Consider the following 23,677-nt stretch of genomic DNA (forward strand, 5'->3'; position numbering starts at 1 on the left):
TCACTAGTGGGTTGGTGATGTTAGTTAGAAATGGCTTCAGACTTTTCTTTTTCTTTTTTCATAGTATGTCTGTTTATAAGCAATGTATCACTACATTAAATCTACATACTGTAGAGATACATTTTATCCAACAGATAGATAGTATAAAAAGTTTTTCAGAGTCAAAACTCGAAAGCTGAGATATCAGTTCATGCGGAAGTTGGACAAATTTGACACAGAAAAGGGGGGAAGTAAAACCACCTTTCTATGTATCATCTCCAGGACACAGGTCTATAGTTAAATGCATTTTTGGCAAATAGCTGGAGTAATACACCATTTTTGCAGTCAAAATTATGGGCACTTAGAGCAACCCTTTTATGTTCTCACTGATACAGTAGATAGAGATATGTTCAACCTTAGTAGTGAATCTACTTTTGTCTTTACTTTTTAATATCTATGTATTATATTCTCTAGCCAGAATAAGTGTGTATACTCTGATTCACTTAACAGGTTATTCCAACCACCATGGGCACTTCTGCTTTTAGATGGAATCTGTATGTGCAACGTTTCAGCTTAAAACGCTGCAGATGCAAAGCAATTTGCACTTTTGCACCAGGGGCTAGTTGAACTCCTAGCACACGTGACTTAGGCAGCATGGAATGCTGTACCCGGCTGCCCAATGTGAATTCTGTGCAGAAGTTATGTCTATTGTCAGTGTGCACGGTAAGATGGCAACAGACATAATGAGCTTTTCAATTGCAGGCAGCGTTCCTGCAAGTGGAATCTTTATACAATCTTTAGTGCCTTCCTCCAGTGCAAGTTATTACAGTTTGTTTTTGTTGTTTAATCCTCTCCCTTCGGAGAAATGATCCAATCAAATGCTTTTCCATGAGAAGCATGTGATTGGACCAAGACTGAACCAAGAAAGAGCACCTGTGACATCGGATGGGGCATGGAATCCAGCAAGGGGAGTATTCCTTATAAGTCTGTTGGGCTTTTTAGTATTTCTTCTTTCATCTGTTGATATATTTTCCAGCTGGCATTAGGAAATGTAGGTGGCACAAAAACCTACCTGCAAATATAATTATGCATATATTTAAATTATTATTAATATATTTAAAATTTATTTCCTAACAGCCAAAAGCCTTGAAACTACTCGGGATGGAGGTAAGTGCAATATATAAAAAACATTTTGCCAAGACATAATCTGATTACCTAACTCCTTAATGCCTTATTCTAACATCAATAGCTGACCTGTACCCCAAACATTTTACAAAATGGTGGTGCCAACATATTAGTAAAATTTTAATAGCCGCAAAACAGACCATGCAACCATACAATATGTAATGTGTGTTTGTTTATTGTGATGTTTCATAATTGGCAGTTATGGTGCAAATCAATTGTACTATAGGTTGTGTAAATTATAGATCTGTTCTAAAACAAGACTGGTGATCACTTTCTCAGTGATAGATTATTCATTTTTTTGTAGAGCTGTAAAGGTAACGTAACTAAGCGTGATACCAGTAACTCTGCCCTAATGATTCTGCCCTAAGGGTGACCATGAATTGTGCAAAAGTAAGCCTCTATCCTTCCTTTCCAATAACCAAAGACCATACTAGAAAGGGCTTTACATAGTGCATCTAATGTCACGCCTATTCTTAAATCAGTGCAAAAATATATAACCTTGAAGTGGTAAATACATTACTCTCTATCCCTAAGCTTTTCTTTCAAGAGAATGACCTGAAAATATTGTTGTTCCTACCCCTTTTTTAAGTACATTGGAAACTGCATTAATTACTCTTTGGACAAAAGCCTTCCATAAAGTTAGATCAGAATAATAGAGATAGTGAACTGCTAGTGCTTAGATGGCATGCTTCGGAGAGTGGACGTTGCGGAGATCCCATTGTACAGTACTACAGAATTTGCTGGCACTATATAAATAATAAAATAATAATAATAATAATAATAATAATAACCAAATTTTTCTTTAAAAATCATAGTAGTAATAATTAATATCTTAAAAGAAGTCAAAAGTGCACATCAAAAAGATAAAACAAATGTAAAGCCAGACAGGCAATGTCTTTAGCCAGTCCTAAAGTGAGTGGGTGGGCATCTGTTGTAATTCAATCACATCTAACAAATGAAAATAACATTACTTTTATTTATTATACTTTTAAATAAAGGTATAGGTAAAATTGGCCTGTGATCTACTCCATCACAGCATAGATTTTCCCTTGCAGAAAGGCATTTTTCTATTCCCATTGTTTTTCTGTGGCAAGATATCAGAAGGATGCTCGTAACTGAAAACTCTTTGATTTTCTCCAGGCTCTTATGATGGCCTAGCAATTACAAAAAAAAGTCACAACACCCCAAAAATTAAATATTTATGATAAAAAATATACAGGATTATTAACTATAGTGAGAATTCAAAGTATCTGGGAGAGTTAAATTCCCAGTAAGTTTAAAACTTAAGGTCAAAATTAAAAAAAAAAAACAGGAAACATTCCCAACTCATCAGTGCTTCCATTTCGGGTTACTTTGGTTTTACATTTGAAATTCCCTTTGAATTCACATTGAATTCTAGCTTCAGTGAATAACCCTGATAAATTGTGAATTAACAAGAAATTACATAGCATAAGGAAGATTAGAATGTTGCATTTCCTTGAAGAACACACAGTTTGTTTTTCAAATGTGACAGATTATATTACCCATGGAAGGGCTGTTTTGTTTTTTTGGGGGAGTGCTGGCATGGTGTGTAGAAAACAATATTTGGCAAATTACAAAAAGTGATCTGAAAATCTAAAATTAGATTTTTCCCTGTAACAGGATGACATCCCAATTCGGAGAGGAAGAAAGACAACAAAGAAAAGAGAAGAAGAGGTGGATATCGACTTAGATGACCCAGAGATCAATCACTTTCATTTCCCTTTCCATGAGCTCATGGTGTGGGCCGTATTGATGAAGCGTCAGAAGATGGCCTTGTTCTTTTGGCAGCATGGAGAGGAGGCAATGGCCAAGGCCCTTGTAGCTTGTAAATTGTGTAAAGCTATGGCACATGAAGCATCAGAAAATGACATGGTGGATGACATATCACAGGAGCTAAACCATAACTCCAGGTTGGTAGTTATATATATATATATATATATATGTAAAAAACAGATCAAATGTGTATCTGGTAATACCTTTAATACCCTTTTTATTGGACTAACAGACTAACAGCATATATATATGTATATTTTTTTATGTAGCAGAATATATATATGTATATATATTTTTTTAAATTTAACAATTTTTATTATTAGTTTTCTCTTTTCTTGTCAACGAGTGACGGGGGGTACAGAAGGAAAAAAAGGGGGGGTGGAGAGGGTCCAGCAGATACGTAAATATGCAAACAGTACAGAGTAGTGCAATGTCCGTTAATCATCAGGCACAGTACGCCTTGCGTTTGGGTTCGGTCATACATCAGCATAGTAAGTATCATATTGCCACTACAGGTCTCAGCGCCCTTCCACAGTTTCGGCACTTATATGTACCTGGTGTACCGAACTCCATGTGTCCCATACCTCCCAGGCTTGTTTTGTTGTCCCAGATGGGGGTCACAATTTACTATATGCTCCTTCATATGCTCTTTGATCGTTAACATCTGAGAGCAGTCTAGAGAGGGTCGGGCAATGTGTGGATTTCCATGCCCTTGCAATTGATTTCTGAGCTGACAGAAGGACATGGTAGAGGAGTTTCCTTTTAGCCCTGTGTATCCCACTCGGAAGGAGTAAGGCTACACAGGTCTGGGGCTTGAAAGGTAGGGTGAGGCCAGTCACAGCTTGGAGGAGTTCGTGGACAGAAAACCAAAATGGTCTGAGAGTCAGTTTCCCCATATATGGAGGATATCTCCCTCTGCTTCACCACATCTCCAGCAGGTGGGGGAGCTAGTTGGGTAGAATTTGTGAAGCCTTGTGATTACCATATACCACCTATATATGACTTTCCTCTGTTGTTCTGCCAGAGTGGCGGGCTTAAGCAGTTGGCCAGTATCTTGGAATAAAGTATTCCATTGGGGTGATGTCTAATCCTAGGTCAGCATTCCATTGTTGTGCAATTTTAGTGGAGGGGAAGGGGAGATGGTTCGCTAGGAGTTGGTAACACATGGAGTTAGGTTTACAAGAAGGTGGTAATACCCCAGTAATGCATATTTGTTCCCACAATGTGAGATTTCCCTTCTCTGGGTCCGGTTTTGGGTCTGCGTGAGCTAGTTTGTGGAGAAACGAACTCAGCTGCATATGTGAGAATTGTGAAGTCTGGGGTAGCCCATGCACATCCCTCAGTCTGGAAAATTCTAGTAGTTCCCCATGTGGGAGGATGTGGTACATATGCGTCAGGGTCCTGTCTAGCCATGGTTTAGTATGAAAAGTAGGTATGCAGTAAGGTAGTGCTTCTATCGGGGTGGCTGACAAAAGTGTGGTCTGTGAGCTGAGTGTAGCTCTGTGTCTATCCCATAGATGAAAGCAAAGCGTAACCAGAATGGAGGCTGTAGGCAAGGGAGGGCGGAAGTGGTTGGGCAGCCACATTAGTTTGGCAAACTTATATGGTTCTAAGAGGAAACTTTCTATCTCCATCCATGTGGGGGTGCCTCACCCATAAAGTGGGTAACAGAATATTTTGATGATCTTCCTTTCTAAAGTCTAAAGCATTTCTGAGCAAGACGACACATATAATTCAAAGTTTAGTTGTGATCCTCTGCACTGTCTGCTTGTTTGTTTTTCTTCTCCCTCTCTCCCCCCTCACTCTGCTCCTCAGAAAGATATTTATGACCCTCTGCAAAAATGGTGTCTATTTTCTAACAAACCTATGTCTTATCTGCTCTCATGTGCCTTTAACCTCTGTATCACAACTCAACTTTGAATTCTATGTGTCGTCTTGCTCAAAAATGCTTCAGACTTGAGAAAGGGAGGTTCTCCCGAAAACTTGTCATTAAAAGATTCTGTTAGTCCAATAAAAAAGGTATTACAAGATACGAATTTTAACTGTTTCTTATATCTACATCATCACTGGACTAATACGGCTACAATCTCTACTTGAACTCCATTGTTAAACATATTTATAGAAAATAAATTGAATGGAATATAGCTAATTACAAGGGAAAAATTAAGTGGCAGAGAGATTGGATGGATGGATGGGTGGATGAACTGTTAGACTGAATTACTTTTTTTATCAGCTCAATGAAAGAAAAGAATCAAATTTGTGTTTAGTCTAGTTAATCAATGGGAGATGATTTCATAAGTAATAACTGAAAGTGCTAAATTGGCATGTATCCAACATTTTAAGTAAGTACATCACATAAACTGTTATATTTTACTTTTGGTGAACTTCTTCTTTGCCAAGTAATGTTAGCAATAAGTATTGGTGATCGGACACACACATTTCATGCAATTGACTTATAAATATAATAAAATGATTAGTAAAGTGCCACCTCCCAGTCCCATGGCTGCTGTGGAAGGAAACAAAACTGTTCCAATCTGTTGGGAGCCAGTCCAGTGCCCTGTTAGATGTGCTCCAGTTTGGGGAGGTAGTTCTGTCCTTGGTGGAGGCGAATAATGATCTGAGACTCTTTTTAATGATTTACATTAAAGGACCACTATAGTGCCAGGAAAACATACTCGTTTTCCTGGCACTATAGTGCCCTGAGGGTGCCCCCACCCTCAGGGACCCCCTCTCGCCGGGCTCTGGGGAGAGTAAAGGGTTAAAACTTACCTTTATTTACTCTCCTCCTCCTCTCCGCCTCCGATCCTCCCTTTCGGCTGAATGCGCATGCGCGGCAAGAGCTGCACGCGCATTCAGCCGGTCTCATAGGAAAGCATTTACAATGCTTTCCTATGGAGGCTTGCGTGCTCTCACTGTGATTTTCACAGTGAGAATCACGCAAGCGCTTCTAGCCGCTGTCAGTGAGACAGCCACTAGAGGATTTGGAGGCTGCATTAACCCTATTATAAACATAGCAGTTTCTCTGAAACTGCTAGGTTTATAAAAAAAAAGGGTTAAAATGTTCTATTGAAAATGTACCTTGATGCTAAAATGTATAAATACATTCTAGATTATTTTTGTCATTAGAACCTTCGAGTTAACAAAATACCTCCCAACTCCAGAATCCAGAGAATCAGGACGCTTGTGCGAGGGAGGTAAAGTGACGCAATCAATGTACCAGGATGTCTGCCTATCGTTTAAGGCCAACCCACCCAGGGCACAAACAATCCTTTAATTTTTATTTTTATTTTGAAGTGCTACAAAAGAGCAGTCAAACATAAATTTCCAAAACTGCTCTTGACATTTATCTGCAGTTCAGTAGCTGATCCACATCGTCAAATTGACATTTTTCAAATAATTTAGATATTATTCATCAATTTTGTACTTTAGAAGGACTCTAGAAGATTACTCTAGTATATGTCATGTACTTAGTTACACTTTAAGTCTACACACAACACTTATCAAGAAAAAGTCTTAAAGTAGAACAGCTAAGTCATTTGCACATTACAGATATTAATGTGCAACTTACTTTTAGGAAACAGTTAATGGAATCTAAACCCCAAATACAAAGATGCCTATAAGATCACAAAAATGTGTATTTAAAGAATGTGGGAGGCTGTTGCTTCCCCAATGTGTAAATAACGAACTGCACCTAGGCACCATAAAGAAATAAAATTGTGCAAGATACATATTGTCAAATGGATAGGTTATTAATATATTATAAATAATAAATATAAGCAGCCATAGAGACATTCCAAACAGAGCCTCACTGAAGAAATTAAAGGACACCGGTCACCTCAAATCTATTCTTTTTTTTTTTATAATAATTATTTTATCAAGTTTTGAACGGAAATAGCAATTCTTGGAAATGAATTATACTTAAATTAGAAAAACTCATCTATACCCCATGACAGGATCCTTCAGCCATATCCATGCACCTTGGTTCAGAAAGTGTTTGAAAGCTGAGAACCTTAATAGTCTGTCATGCTTCTGTGCAGTGAGTGAGCCGGGTGGGGAGGTAATTATTGTGCACAGGCTGGTGAAAGGACAACAACATGAGAGAATGGTAAGGGAGAGGTTTGTGAGGAGAAGACATAGATGGGAGGTTTGTCATGGGGATAACACATGAGGTGTGAGGGTTAAATGAGAGGAACAGATGAGGGGGTTGAGGTAAGGATCAGAAGGAAGAGGTGGTTGAAGTCAAATGAGTTTTTCGATTGTGAATGGGTGGGTTTGAGGAGGAGCTTAAATCAACAATTGTGTGACTGGCTTTACATTTTATCCTTGGGCTGAAGTACCTCGTCTTAATGCCACCTAGCAACATGCCTGCTCTAAACACTGAGTGAACTGTAATCGTATGAAAGATACATTGTTATATTGTGGTGACTTTATCTCTCTCTGAGAAATTTTACAGATCAAAATTTTTGCCTAAATTTTGCAGTTCTGTTTTTATTTCACCGTGATTTGTTGTGTAGTTAATAAACCTATTTGAATTAATCTTCCTTATGAAGTACACAGGACAACCCAGTTAGGACCAAACTTCTGGAATAAAAGGGAATCATGATATGTCACACATCTCATGTGTCCTTAAGGGGTTATGTGACTGAAGAATGGAGGATGTTTTGTCTACAAAACACATTGGGCTACTTTACTCTTGTTAGCCCACATTGGTTTATAATTGTCTTCATAAGGGCTGCTGTATTTACATTGCCACATATGAGTTACCTGCCACACTGCCAATTGTGAACAGACAATTCCCTAGCATGCAAAACCGTTCATTGGGGAGGATTGTGGTATCCACATGTCTGCATACTTTCAACAATGGTGTTAAATGCAATTTTTACAATAATACATGCATTCCTTCCATTAACTTATATAGGTGAATAGGTGTGTATAGATTTCCAGTACAATTAATAAAATCTGATTCTAATTTAATTATTCATGCTAATCATGTTGTTTATTCAGATTAAGACAATTGTGATTTTAATAACTGTCTGTTCCTGTACCATTTTTTCTTTTTTTTATTAAACATGTAATAAATGTAGAATTTATTACATGTTTAATAAAAAAAAGAAAAAATGGTACAGGAACAGACAGTTATTAAAATCACAATTGTGATTGTGAAAAGAATGCCTGTTATTAAGGAACAGTACAGGTCACAAAATGATCCAAAATACTTTTATTGTAATTCTGTTTGTAGAAACTTTTCACTGAATTTATTATGAATCTATAACTCTGTGATAAAATGAGTTATGCAACCATATACAATAAATAATCATGAACTTTGTTCCAGAGAGTTTGGGCAGCTGGCAGTGGAGTTATTAGACCAGTCGTACAAGCAGGATGAGCAGCTGGCAATGAAACTCCTGACCTATGAGCTGAAGAATTGGAGTAATGCCACATGCCTGCAGCTTGCCGTAGCAGCCAAGCATCGAGACTTCATTGCTCACACATGCAGCCAAATGCTTTTGACAGATATGTGGATGGGAAGGCTCCGAATGCGCAAAAATTCAGGTCTTAAGGTTAGCGTTAACTAACATGACCTAAGAAAGTGTTTTATTTTGTACAGCTTAATTTGTTTCAAATATATTTGTTTATAATATTGATATAGTTAAAGAAAATAGATGTAATGTATTCATTTATATAATGGATGTATATATAAAATACTCAAATATGATATATATATGGCATATATGTGAATTATAGCAAATAATGCCATGGAGGTCTTCTGTGCTGTAGGCATCATAATAAATTACAAAACTGATTTTAAGGCTAGGTAAAGGTTCCTCCCAAGACTGCCATCAGAAATTGTGAGACCATCTACGGAAAACAGTTTGCGTAACTCCCCAGACATGCACAAAGATACATCTTAGACATATTGATATATGTGTGGGCATATATTATTATTATTTTATTATTTATATAGCGCCATCAGATTCCATTGCGCTGAGTGAATGTACACACAGAGATATGCTTTATTATTTGAGGTTCGACAACAATGACAATGGCAATGTTGAAGATGACAAACGTAGGTTTTTTTGTTAAGCCTAAAGTCTAAACATTTAAAGGGACACTATAGTCTAATTGAAACGGTCTGGGCGCAGTGTCCCTATCCCACTTAGTCCTGCAATGTAAATCATTGCAGTTTTTGAGAACCACCAGTGGCTGTCTATCAAACCAATATATGCACTTCTGGATTTCTAAGGGATTCTGGGTTTCTTAAATTATGCTGGTTGCCTGGTTCACAGCCAGAGGGTAGGGGGACCAGAGGATGGGTACCAGAAGGCACTGTAGTGTTAGGAATATATAATTGTTTTCATGACACCGTATAACCTCTTTTAGGATGGAAGCTACACATGTTAGTTAAGTTGAACTTATTTTAGGTACATTTACATTTTAATATAAAAATAAAAATCAATATAGAGAGCAGAATTGCTTACTTTCCTATTCCAGTAGGTTTCTATAATGCAAGAACATTTCTACTTTCACTTAATTACTAATCATTCACATTTTTGTTGTAGGTCATTCTAGGAATTCTACTACCTCCCTCCATTCTCAGCCTAGAATTCAAAAACAAAGATGAAATGCCCTACATGTCTCAGGCTAACGAAATAGATCTACAAGAGAAAGAAGTTGAAGAGCCTGACAAGACTGTCAAGGATAAAGAAGATGATGACATGGAGCTGACGGTATGACTAAGAACATATATTTTGATACAGTATCCTTCTTGTATCTTATTTTAATAGAATGTTAGTCCAAGCACCAAAGACAAACTGGAAATTGCAATTGTTTGTATCATTTTCACTTACATTTCCTCTGTGTCACATTTCATGCACACTTAACCATCCTGCTCAGTCTTTCACCTCTATCCCCCACACGTTGAAGTCTACTTAAACCCTGTATTAGTTGTTACAGATCATGAAGAGCAAATTGTCTTGTATGCTTCTTTTATAATAAATCCTTTGGTGTCCGTGTCTTGAATCCATTCCCTTTCATGCATTGCAATGAAGTTTTCTAATATTGATTTTTATATTCTTTAAATCGTTCGTTGGTTAGAAGATAGAATTCTTAAAATTGAATTGTCTTCATGAAAATATATTCTAGATAGCCTATTGTTAAGTGTATTTCATGAATTGCGGTCATTATGTCCCAGAGTAGCTGGAGACTTATCAATTGTATGCACCAAACAACAGATATTGGTGTGTTGTTTGAGGCATCTGCAACAGCTAAGAGAGGGGTATCTAAAATCTAAGGGATGGGCAGTTTAAAACAAAACTTTTTTATACAGGGAGTGGTGAGGGTGTGGAATCGACCACCTGAGGAAACAATTCAAGAAAGAATGGTGGACTACAAGACAAAATTAAATGCTGTAAGTATTTGGATACCCAAGGTACTGGTCGTGTCCAAAGGGTGAGCAGGATGGAAAGATTCCGTAATTCCCCATTATATCCTCCCCCCCCCCCCCCCCCCCCACCCTCACTTCCCCCATTGTCTCAGCATTTGTGTTCTGGTGCTGCTTTTTTCATTTGTTGTACATTCTTCCTCTTTTTCCCATTCCCTAACATATGTGAACATAATGTTTTGATCTTTTGAAAATGTTTTTTCTATTATGGGAAAATATGTGCATTTGGAGACTTTGTTGGACTTTACCACTATGATCTAGTCAATTTCCTGGATAATGCAATGTGTCCATATTAATCACAGAAAGGAATCTGTGTTAGATTTACAATATAGTAACTAATCTCCTTTAAAGATTTTTTGCAAAAGTTAAGAAGAGTGGTCTATAATTAGATCTATACAATATCGACCAATGGTTCATAACTATGTGTGAGCCCCAACCTAGAAGCTGAAATAGATTGAAGTTATAAACATTGAGCCAAAGAAGACAAATTTCTATAAGCGCAATATTTATTAGGGGCATTTTAAAAATTTTGCTTGGTAACTGATGCCGTTTTAGAATTTTGCTCCATAATTGCTCTTCGTTAATAATCCAAATAAAACCTGTTTAACCAGTGGAACTTGTATAACAACATTTAATGTAACAATAGTTCACCCCCAGGAGTAGACTTTACAATTGATTATGTATTGATGTCGTTATTTAAATCTTATTATTAAGTAAACGTATATTAGGGAGCACTGTAGAAAAATGACACATGCAAGTAAATGTAGAATTTATGTAAAAATTATACATGCCCAATAATTAAAAGCACTGCTGTGGTGTTTAAAGAAAAGAGACTATCAGTGTTTGCCTGATACACACATTGAACTGTAGTACATTTTGTGGGTTTTCTTCAAGGTGAATAGAATACTTTTCCATTTTTGTTTATTAACCCCTTAAGGACACATGACATGTGTGACATGTCATGATTCTCTTTTATTCCAGAAGTTTGGTCCTTAAGGGGTTAAATAGCCTTTATCACTTATGATTTGTGAGACTTCCATACACATTTCTGTAGTATGGTTACATGTATGACTATGTGCTTGTATCTATGCCCTATGTGACCGCATACATTTATATGTTAGGCTGTGCTACCTTCTTCAGCATTGAAAGGTTAAAGGGACACTCCAGACTCTTAAAGCACTTCAGCGTTGTGTCAAGAGTTTGTAATCTGTTTTCACTTGACAATAAGTGCATGTTTCAAAACAAATTGTCACTTTCATATATTAACCTTGTCACACCCTCCGTCTGTGAACCTGGCAAGCAGTTCTCTTAATTCCTGGCTGTTTAACTCAGTGGAGATAAACTCAAGAGGTATGCAATTGCTCGGAGAATCTGCCTTGCAAAGACTTCTCATTGAGCTGCAGTGGGAATTATGTGATTGGACAGCCACAGAAATGCAGAAAGGAGAGGAAGGGGTAGGCTTGCAAAGACTGCAGGAAAGAGACCTACGGGTTTGGCAAACTGATTTTAGATATAAGTATAGTTAAATATAGATATATAGATAAGCCACAACAATAAAACCACCTGCCTAATATAGTGTAAATCTCTCTTGTGCTACTAAAACAGCTCTGGTGAAGGCATGGATTCCAAAAGACTTCTGAACGTGTTCTGTGGTATTTGGCACCAAGATATTAGCAGCAGATCCTTTAAGTCCTGCAAGTTGTGAAGTGGGGCCTCCATAGATCGAATTTATGGTTCCAGCACATCCCACAGATGCTGAATTGGATTGAGATCTGGGGAATTTGGAAACCAAGGCAACATCTTAAACTCTTATCATGTTCCTCAAGCCACTCCTAAACAATTTTGCAGTGTGGTATGGTGTATTATCCTGCTGAAAAAGGCTACTGTTATCAGGAAACACCATTGCCATGAAGGTGTACATGGTCGGCAACAATCTCTAGGCAGTTGCTATGTGTCAATTTAACATCCACATGAATGCCAGGACCCAACTTTTCCCAGCAGAAAATTGCCCAGAACATAACACTGATTCAGCCAGACTGCTAATTTTCCCATAGTGCATCTTCCTGCTATCTTTTACCCAGGTAAACAATGGACAAGCACTCGGCCATCCACTTGATCTAAAAGAAAACGTGAGTCATCAGACCCGGGAATCTTTTTCCATTGCTCCATCATCAAATTATCATACTAATATCCACATTGAATGTGCTTTTGGAGGTGGACAGGGGTCTTCATCGGAACTGGTCTGTGGCTACGCAGTCGCATACACAGCAAACTGCAATACACTGTGTGTCCTGTCATGGGCAGGATTATGTTTTTCAACAATTTGAGCTACAGCAGCTCTTCTGTGTGATCAGACCAGTCGGGCTAACCTTCGCTCCCCACATGCATCAATTACCAGGACCGTCTTTAATACTGATTGGACTCTTGGCAAGCATTTTGCTTAGGCCCATGGACTTCCTCCCTCCTCCCCCCCCTCCTCCCCCAAATCCCCCCCCCACACACACACTCTGTCATGCAATTATGCCCTTTACACCAACACTCCCCAAAAATAAAACACATCCAAATACACAGAATGACACTCATTCAGATACATCACTGACACACACAGATACACTAGGCACACAATGACACACATAGAGATACACATAATATTATTTATAAAGCGCCAATAAATTCTGCAACGCTGTACAATGGTTGGACTATCAGGTACGTATTTATAAACAGACAAGTTGGACACACAGGAACAGAGGGATTGAGGGCCCTGTTTAATGAACATACATGCTAGAGGGAGTGGGGTATAGTGACAAAAGATAAGGGTAAGGTAGAAAAGTAGATTGCTAGGATAGTATTCACTGAGGGCTTAGTGTTTTGTTTTGATGACAGTTGTAGGAGAGGAATCAGGATGCAGGGAGGGAAAGTTTAAAACAGTTTAATTCATTTGTTTTCCTGAAGCAGTAAGTTTTTTTTGAATGACTGGGTGAAATTCTAACAGAGGGGGGAAGGACATTCCATAGGAATAGTGCAGTCTTAGTGAAGTCTTATATATTTGTGTATTAGTGAGCATAGGTAGGTCGGAGCAGCAGAGATTTGTAAGCAAATGGATCTTAAATTAAGCCCTATATGTTAAGGGAAGTCAATGAAGGGACTAACAGAGGGTGGATGAATGTCATCTAGCCATCACATTTTGGCCCTTGTCAAAGTCATTCAGATGTTTTCCCTTGCCCATTGTAAATATATAAGCAATGTTATTCACTTCACTTGTTAGTGGATGTTGCGGATGATCAGTGTACACCTAATAGAAAAAAACAAAACATAATTAAGTGTATATATTTTTTCAATCGGGGTATATCTACTATTTTGATATTTGGACAGTGGAGTGTCTGTTTAAAATGGACATGTGCAACATGTGCTCCCAGCACAGTGCCCCCTGTGGCTGCACTGGAATAGTTTGATCTCCTGTATGGTACTTCCCTGTTGGCTTTTTCCTCAGCAGGAACTGCGGTCCAAAACCTAAAAACCTTTGCTTAGTTTCACATTTAAGCACTCAAAAGCTAAATCTAAAAAAAAAAAACCTAATTATAGGATTAAGGGAACACTAAAGTGTTAGGAATACAGATACACTGAGCAAAATTGTAGATTATGCTAACGTAGTGTACCTATAATCTTAATTTTAATAATGACAGGAGGCGAGTATTTTGCATAACTTTCTTTACTTTATGCCTCCAGCAGCACAAGTCAATCAGAAAACTTTAAACCAATCAGTAACCAGCATCACATCTATATAAAGCCCTGACAGTCACATAATTTCCTCTTTCTTTGATGCGAAAACAGTCCATTATAACGTCAGGGAATTCAAATAACAGTCCTGAGTAACGTGTAGAACATAACTTGTAAGGAGGCTTGAAACCTTCCAGCTTTATCTTGATCTTTATCTTTATGATGGTTACTCTGAAAAGAACAGAAATACGTGAAAGGTGATGGAATCCAACTGATGTCCACATTAAATCCAGTATTATATGTATCTATATTTATATTACGTTAATATACTAAAACATTAAACAACCGTAGAATACTTTAATAATCGCCACGGCTGAAACACCCGTCAACCAAATAAGCATCCCATAAAATATACTGAAATATCCAAAATCTTATAATAAGACTGAAGATGACAACCAGAAAATAGAATTTCCCAGAGTATAGGGAGGGAAACAGGGAGGGAAAATACTCGCCTCCTGTCATTATTAAAATTAAGATTATAGGTACACTACGTTAGCATAATCTACAATTTTATCACATGACAGGAGGCTTCGTATTTTGCATTTTTAAAGCTGTGGTATGAGCGAAAAGGATGCGTGTGTGGTTGACGAAAATATACGGAAGTTGTCTCGCCGCGTCCGATTCGCCGCCCGTAAAAATTATAGAGGCCCCCCTGAAGGCCTGAGAAGCGGCCGTGCCTCGTACCGAATGAGTACCTAAAGCACGTCTCCACTCCCGTTAACGATAACCACCAGTGAACCCATCCAGACAGAGTGTTCATGGGAACTGGCTTGTATGGTTGTTATAAATCCCGCAGATGTCTTACTGTGTCAATCTAAGTGATGTCGGGATCTCCATATAACCAAACACCGCTATAACTGCACAAAGACTGGGAGACCGCCGGGAACCGGGTAAAATGCGGACGCGAAAGGGATTAGTTCTACGAAACATCGTAGAGGTCCTCCCTTCTGGTGATACCGAAAAACCATTTACGTCGACCTCCAGAGTATCTGATACCCGACGAAAAAATCTAACGTAACGTGATTATGACTGACGGTTGACGGAGGGATAGGTTCGTGTTATCAGACTAGTTCCGAAAAACCCCAATCAAAGTCTCACAACAGTGATACTTTAACTCATGGTTCTGGACCGTATGTTACCCCGTGGAAAAACGACCTATGAAAAGGTTCTTGATCGACCGGAGTGTCGTGGATCGTACTATGCGCTGTCGAACTAACGGAGCGGAACCCGTTAATGGAGCGGTCGGATCGTGCCGATCGGCCCGTCGTGAAAATTATGAGCAAGATTCAACATCGAGGTAGATAGGGGTAGTAAAAAAGACCGTAGTCCCTTTCCATACCCCAGTGACTTCCAAGTGTTCCATGTGGATAAGTTATTTCGGGGGAATACCTGTTGTCCATGAGTCCCATGACTCTAGTTGGTTGCGATAGTCCCTTGACATACCAGTCTCCCTTGAAGGACACCAATTCACCAACTCTAGCCGCCCCTGCATTAACAATCGATGATGATGTTCTCCCTTTTGATCTGCCCGAAGGCAAGTTAGAACTGAAGAAGCAGAGGATGATCCCAATTAAAGACAAATCATTCTAGGTGTCACGCTTAGCTCCTTTACCTCTGTAATGAGTGCTATCGAAGTCCTTGCCATTCTGATCCCAATTTCATAGGTGTGCCCGGATCTCAGGCAGCGAGCTTTCAGTCGGTGTCTGGCCTGTCCGTGAAGTGGTCATGGGAAATAGTCAAGGTACTATGGAGCCTTTCCGCCATATCCGTCGCATTTCCTGATGTGGAAAAAGTGCAATCCGTCCAAGGTGGAATCTATTCCGAAGTAGAGGTACGTAGTTACTCGGAGCTGGAATCGAACCGACTCCGCTCTGTTCATTATGAATCCCAACAATTCCAGAAACTGTAACAATAAATCTCGTTTGTATACGCAGTTAGGAATTGGGCTTGCAAAGGTCAGCAAGTTGACTAGGTATGCTACAGCGGATACCCTTTGCTCTTCAGTGCGTCCTGACCAGCTTCCAAAACTTCTTGAGGTACTATGTGAGCCAATAGGTAAGTGTCCTTTCAAATCTTACCTTGCAAAACCCTTTGGAGGAGCAGGTCTCCTAACAGGTGTATACCTTCCTTCTTGAGATGTCAGTACGTCCCAAAGCCATTGGGTTGGCCTATGTTGATGACTAGGTGAGAGTCTCCTGTCTTCTTCTTTACTACTTTTACGTGGACCTCGGTCTGATCGGGGCATAGATATCCCTGTAGTGACACCGAGCTCCCTGTTGAGGACTATCTTGTACGTTCCTAGATGACATGGCCATTCCATCCTGAGCTTGTTTCGTACTTCTTTTCCCCGAAGCCGGAGGTTGGCAAGGTGTGCCCGGTGCTTCGGCAAACCCCTTTCGGGTGATCCTGGGTGTCTGGTGGTGCGCGAGTCAACCAAGGTTTTCCAGTGTGCCAAAGGAAACTTTTCTTGCCAGGCGGATTCTGTCACTTTCCCTCTTCCGATGAAGACTCTCCCTTCTCTTATGATTTCCAGAGAAGGGGGGGGGGGGGGGAATGGAGTCCTCGACCCCTGATGATGGAGTCTGAGATGTTCAATGTGTAGGATGTTCTGAGAGACGGTTCCGCTAAGTCGTGGTTTTCTCTTTCCCCATTGGGGAAGTCGCGTTGGGCCATTCCCATGGTGCTTAGGTGGTAGGATGCCCGACTTGTTAGTCAGCCCCCTGGAGAGGGCTTCTTCACTTGGAAATTGTTCGGTGAATTGAGGGAAATCCGACCTGTTGGTTCACACCCTTTCGGTTTGTGGAGTCAGGATCGTATAACAGTACGCTTATTGTCACTCAGTGTGCCTCTGTGTATAACCGGGGTCACCCAGCATTTTCATTAATTGGTACCACTTTCGCAGGATCTGGGCAGTTGTCTGAGCATGAGGACACTCTCCGTAGGACCGGGCCGTACCCGGGTATGGGAGACGTGAAAGTCTCCCTATGTATAATCCAATGGTTCATCCTTATATGTCCTAGAATTGTGGAGTTTGGCGGTATAGTGGGTTCTCCTTCTCGGTTAAGGGAAGGGCGTACGGGTCCTCCAATTGAAACATGGAGGTGTCGGCACACATGCCTGTAGTGTGCCCTGGTCTTATTGGGACCCTCTTCCGGTCTGTGGGGTACCGAGACAGGTGTCAGGTATGGTAATACACTTATAGTCACTAGTGGGTCTCCACCTACAGCTGGGGTTCACCCAGAACTGTTTCCATCAATACCACTTAGAGATTTCCTGGAGTGGCCTGAGGAGGGGGTCGCCCTCAATAAGACCGGGATGAACGGTCAGAAATGTCGGGACGTAAGCCCGTATGGGGGTACGGTAGTCTCCAAATTATCCAATGGGTCACCCTTATTGGATATAGTACTGTGGAGCTTTGGCAGCACCGTGAGCTCTCCTTCTTGGTGCTGTCGACATACCTGTATCCATTGTGTAACAGATCGTACTCCGTGGTTATCAGCCCGTCCAAGGGCGTGGGGATTAGACCTCAATATCTATATGTCCCTAGCCATTCCGGGTCTAGGCTGGGTTCTCTGACTTCCTGAGGTATGTCTTACCAGTCCTCCTCCTCCGAGGGCGAGTCCTCTGCCCTCCATTCGTCTATGATTTCTAAGGACAATGGAGATAATGGTTCCTCATCCCCTGATGGGGGTCTTGTGGAGTGTCTGACACAAAGGTAGTATGATTCTTCCCGTCTGTGGGGAGACAGAGTATACGTCAGTGCGTATGTAGCTACACAGTGGCTTCCACATACAACTGGGGGACACCCAGGTATCATGTAATCAGTACCACTAGGAATTTGACTAGTGGTCTGAAGATGGGTCACCCTCTTATCGACCGGGGTGAACGGTCTTAAATGTTGGGCCGGAGCCCGGTAATGGTCGGGCCGGAGCCCGGTAATGGTCGGGACGGAGCCCGGTAATGGTCGGGACGGAGCCCGGTAATGGTCGGGACGGAGCCCGGTAATGGTCGGGACGGAGCCCGGTAATGGTCGGGACGGGGCCCGGTAATGGACGGGACGTAAGCCCGGTAATGGGAGGTATCGAAGACCTCAGTACGCTTTCACCCTTGTGTATGGAATTTTGTGGAAATTTTGCCATTGTGGATTGTGCGTACTTCGTTATAAGCCCTAGATTGGGCGTGGTGGTCACCCTTTGTAAAACAAAATTGTCATTTCGGATAATGCCAGATTTTTTGTTGTTGTTGTTTGTTTGTTTGTAATGATTTCTGGGTAGTTCTTCAGCGGTTTATACCAATCCTCATTGCCTTCTGTGAGTGTTCACCCGATTGGGCAGTGCAGCCTGATGGGAGTTGTTCCTGGTTTGGTGCAATATAATCCCAATGGTAAGTTACCTGCAGTGGCCCTTTAGCACAGAGTTGCAGGGGTTAACTGCAGTGAGAAGTGTGCTTAGCCTGATGGGAGTTGTTCCTGGTTTGGTGCAATACAATTCTAATGGTAAGTTATCTGCAGTGGCCCTTTAGCACAGAGTTGCAGGGGTTAACTGCAGTTAGAAGTGTGTTAAGCCTGATGGGAGTTGTTCCTGGCTTGGTGTAATACAATCCCAATGGTAAGTTACCTGCAGTGGCCATTTAGCACAGAATTGCAGGGGTTAACTGCAGTGAGAAGTGTGCTTAGCCTGATGGGAGTTGTTCCTGGCTTGGTGTAATACAATCCCAATGGTAAGTTACCTGCAGTGGCCATTTAGCACAGAGTTGCAGGGGTTAACTGCAGTGAGAAGTGTGCTTAGCCTGATGGGAGTTGTTCCTGGTTTGGTGCAATACAATCCTAATGGTAAGTTATCTGCAGTGGCCCTTTAGCACAGAGTTGCAGGGGTTAACTGCAGTGATAAGTGTGTTAAGCCTGATGTGGGGAATGTGTTTAGTTTTTACACCTATATTATGTGGCAAAACTTTATTTCCGACAATGTCCAGCATTTTGACACTTCACCTTTAAAACTAGGTGAGGTGTCCTGTGGGTAGGACCAATTTATTCAGGTAACTCTTAATGGCACATAAAACATTTATAGAAGCAGAAAAAACTATGTGCCAGTTCGTGGGAATCACGAACTGGCGAAACTAAGATGGCCGCCGAGGATCTCGCGGTATCGCGAGATCCAAGATGGCCGCCGTCCGCGCGCAAAATTTCCGCGCAGTCCGCGATCGCGGCCCGCGATTGCGGTCCGACGGTATCGGTCGGTGCCCCCTCGCGCCCCCCTACCCACCCCTCGGTACCCTGGGACTCTTGGAGAAGCCTGGTGGTCCCGCGCGATCGCGGTAAAATGCCGCGAATCGCGAGGGACAAACAGGCAAGCAGGCAGACAGCAACAGATCCCAGCAGGGGAAAAAACAGTGGGGAAAAAAACACCTTACAGTCCAGGGAGAAGGATGGGTACAGCAGAGAGAAGTAGAGGAGGCAGATGAAAGAGGGGGGCCCCAGACAGGGGGGAAATTAAAAAGGTACAATGCCAAAACAATTTAAAGAGACCACAAAATAAATTTGCATTATATATATAAAACAGTTGAGAGCTTAATACTCTGACCTGTGCCTTGGCTGGAAGCAGCAAAGAAAGAGGAAATCATGTGACTGTCAGGGCTTTATATAGATGTGATGCTGGTTACTGATTGGTTTAAAGTTTTCTGATTGACTTGTGCTGCTGGAGGCATAAAGTAAAGAAAGTTATGCAAAATACTCGCCTCCTGTCATGTGATAAAATTATAAACACAACACTTTCTTTTGTTTTTGCCCCCATTTTTCATGAGCTGAACTCAAAGATCTAAGACTTTTTCTATGTACACAAAAGGCCTATTTCTCTCAAATATTGTTCACAAATCTGTCTAAATCTGTGTTAGTGAGCACTTCTCCTTTCCCGAGATAATCCATCCACCTCACAGGTGTGGAATATCAAGATGCTGATTAGACAGCATGATTATTGCACAGGTGTGCCTTAGGCTGGCCACAATAAAGGCCACTCTAAAATGTGCAGTTTTATCATACAGCACAATGCCACAGATGTCTCAAGTTTTGAGGGAGCGTGCAATTGGCATGCTGACTGCAGGAATGTCCACCAGAGCTGTTGCCCGTGAATTGAATGTTCATTTCTCTACCATAAGCCGTCTCCAAAGGCGTTTCAGAGAATTTGGCAGTACATCCAACTGGAGCGAGCATATTAGAAGCAACAAGCAAATATAAACATGGTTTCAATAGCCCAGAGCACAGTAATATTAGAACTGTGCCATTAGAATAATGGAATATAAGATATTAGGTAAATAGTTGGATAGCTAATAATAGGCTATACATAACATGAATGTTACGCAGCTGTTAACTGTGCTGATTAAAGTTATAAACAATAAAAATAAAGTAAAGTAAAAGACAAACGAAAATCAATCTCATGAATAACATAACATGTAAGACAATGCCCTCAGGAAAGCACTCAGAAACCAGCCTGGCAGCTTTGGAAATATAGGCCTCTAGAGGGTACCAAGCATAGCGGTAGACACCATAATTTCCTATTGAGGGAAAAAGTTGATTTTGATCAGCAGTGCAGCGCCACAAATACACCTTGCTCCAAGCCCATGCTTTTCCAAGAACTATCACCTTACCACACTGAACCTTTCACAGTCAAGGTCAAGAGAATCCATTCTCTCAAGGTTGTGGACAGCAGACATGGATAACACCTTTCTGGGTTCCCACCCCCGAGGGAGAGCAGCAGCCTAATACATGACTTACAATTTGAGTGAGATGGTGGTTCTGTTGCGAAATTCTTTGCCAGAAGTCCTCACAAATGGCTTTGAATCTAGATTACCAGCTCCACTGGAAATTCACATTTCTACAATTTCTCCCCTGCAGTCTCTGATAACCCTCCAAGCTTTGAGTTGCTCACTCTCTCCCATGTTGACAGCGCTCTACTACATTCCCATTCAGGCAGGAAAGCTCTGTTCCACAGCCAGGTAGGACTTTTTCTGATGCTTTGCAAATAGCAATTGAACTAAACTGCTTAGTAGTAATGTCTTACCTTTAGCACTGCAGTTCTTGCTGACAACATTTTCCATGTGACTCAGCCAGATATTCAACTGGCTAAGTGTCTCGAAAAATAAAAGGTACTTGAACTGGAGTGTAACTGGTAGGGCATAAAGATCATAAAGCATAAAAAAACACATGTTTTAATAGAGTAATAAAATATATAAAAAAGTGTTGTTTATAGAATATGGGTATTAGCACATCAAAGGTATACTATAGGCACCAAAACAACTTTAGCTTAATGAAGCACTTTAGGTGTATACATCATGTCCATGCAGTCTCACTGCTCAAATCTATGCTATTTAGGAGTTAAATCATTTTGCTTATGCAGCCCTTGTCTATGACACACACATGCTTCCCAAACACTTCCTTTAACCCCTTAAGGACGGCGGGCGTGCTATGCCGTCTTTGGGGACCCGGCTCTAAACACCGTCCTTCCCACTTACCTGCTTGCCGGCGATCCCACGCTGGTAATTGCGATGGGGGGGACTTACCTGACATCCCAGGGAGTCCCCCTGCTGCCGATCTGGCCCTCCTGGGCCATATGATAATGAGGTCCCTGCGAGGACCTCACAATCACATTAACGGAATAGCCATCCCTAACATTGCCAGCAGGGGGGTACCTGGAATGACAGGTTGTCCCCCTGCTACCTGTAGAAACGTTTAATAAAGTTTTAAAACAGTGTAAAATAAAATAGTATATACTTAGATCACATATGTATATATATATATATATATACACTTACACATACATACACATACACTGTCTAAGTGCATCTTAATATTAATAAATATATAATTATATATATATATATGGGGGGCTTTCTCAAGTCTTGAGAAAGGGAGGTTATCCCGAAAGCTTGTCATTAAAAAATTCTGTTAGTCCAATAAAGAAAGGTATTACAAGATACGAATTTTATCTGTTTTTTACATCTACATCACTGGACTAATACGGCTACAATCTATATATATATATATATATATATATATATATATATATATATATATATATATATATATATATATAAAAAAATCGAAAATCCCCCGCACTCACGCTTAGTTCTGTGTCCAATTTGCCGGGTGCCTGGCATGTACTCCCATAGAAATATATTCGCCAAATGACTGCCGCTCACCGGTCTTGTAAAAGTCAAAAATTTATTAAGAAATAATTAAAAAAGAGACCAACGTTTCAGTCCCCGTTCGGGACTTTCCTCAGGGTGACAAAACAATAAAGTTTAACAATAAAGTTATTGTTTTGTCACCCTGAGGAAAGTCCCGAACGGGGACTGAAACGTTGGTCTCTTTTTTAATTATTTCTTAATAAATTTTGGACTTTTACAAGACCGGTGAGCGGCAGTCATTTGGCGAATATATATAAATATATATATATATATTTATTTATTTTTTTATTCTACATATATATTTATGTAATATTTTAACATAATTAGGTCCTTTTATAAATGACAGTTTGCGGGACCTGCCTGATAACCCAGGCAGAAAGTCCACAGAATTTAATTTGCTAGCACTATATTTAACCCTGTAACTTTCCAAGACACCATAAAACCTGTACATGAGGGGTACTGTGTTACTCGGGAGACTCAGCTTAGCACAAATATTAGTGTTTCAAAACAGTCCAATGTCTTACAACGATGATATCATCAGTGAAAGTGATGTTACACTGATGATATAATACTTGTGATAAGTTTTAGGGTTTTGAAAGACTAATATTTGTGTTCAGTGAAGTCTCCCGAGTAACACAGCACCCCTCATGTACAGGTTTTATGGAGTTTTAAAAAGTTACAGAGTCAAATATAAGGCTTGTGTTTCAGTTTTTTCACATTGAAATTCGCCAGATTGCTTACATTGCCTTTGAGACCGTATGGTAGCCAAGGAATGAGAATTACCCCCGTGATGGCATACCATTTGCAAAAGTAGACAACCCAAGGTATTGCAAATTGGGTATGTCCAGTCTTTTTTAGTAGCTACTTAGTCATAAACACTGGCCAAAATTGGCGTTCAAATTAGTTTTTTGCATTTTTCACACACAAACAATGTTAACGCTAACTTTGACCAGTGTTTGTGACTAAGTGGCTAATAGAAAAGACTGGACATACCCCATTTGCAATGCCTTGGGTAGTCTACTATTGAAAATGGTATGCCATCATCGGGGTAATTCTCATTCCTGGGCTACCATACGGTCTCATAGGCAATGTTTTACACCCCACCTCCTATAGAATGTAAGCTCGTTTGAGCAGGGTCCTCTTCAACCTATTGTTCCTGTAAGTTTATTTGTAACTGTCCTATTTATAGTTAAATCCCCCTCTCATAATATTGTAAAGCGCTACGGAATCTGTTGGCGCTATATAAATGGCAATAATAATAAATAAATAAATGTAACCAATCTGGCAAATTTCAATGTGAAAAAAATGAAAAATTTAACATGC

General features: G+C 40.3%; 1 protein-coding gene across 2 annotated transcripts in view; it reads left to right on the forward strand.

Moving 5' to 3' along the window:
* TRPM3 (transient receptor potential cation channel subfamily M member 3) overlaps window positions 1–23,677 on the forward strand; it is a 491,731-nt gene that overhangs the window by 370,103 nt on the left and 97,951 nt on the right. The window contains exons 14-18 of one of the 2 annotated variants that reach the window (XM_063455040.1): window positions 1,117–1,146; window positions 2,806–3,095; window positions 8,291–8,519; window positions 9,519–9,686; window positions 10,286–10,366. In XM_063455040.1, the coding sequence (XP_063311110.1) occupies window positions 1,117–1,146; window positions 2,806–3,095; window positions 8,291–8,519; window positions 9,519–9,686; window positions 10,286–10,366 (798 nt within the window). The remainder of the gene's footprint in view (window positions 1–1,116; window positions 1,147–2,805; window positions 3,096–8,290; window positions 8,520–9,518; window positions 9,687–10,285; window positions 10,367–23,677) is intronic. The other variant, XM_063455041.1, reaches the window with a different exon arrangement.

Source organism: Pelobates fuscus, chromosome 5 (assembly GCF_036172605.1).
Source record: "Pelobates fuscus isolate aPelFus1 chromosome 5, aPelFus1.pri, whole genome shotgun sequence".
Classification (NCBI taxonomy): Eukaryota; Metazoa; Chordata; class Amphibia; order Anura; family Pelobatidae; genus Pelobates; species Pelobates fuscus.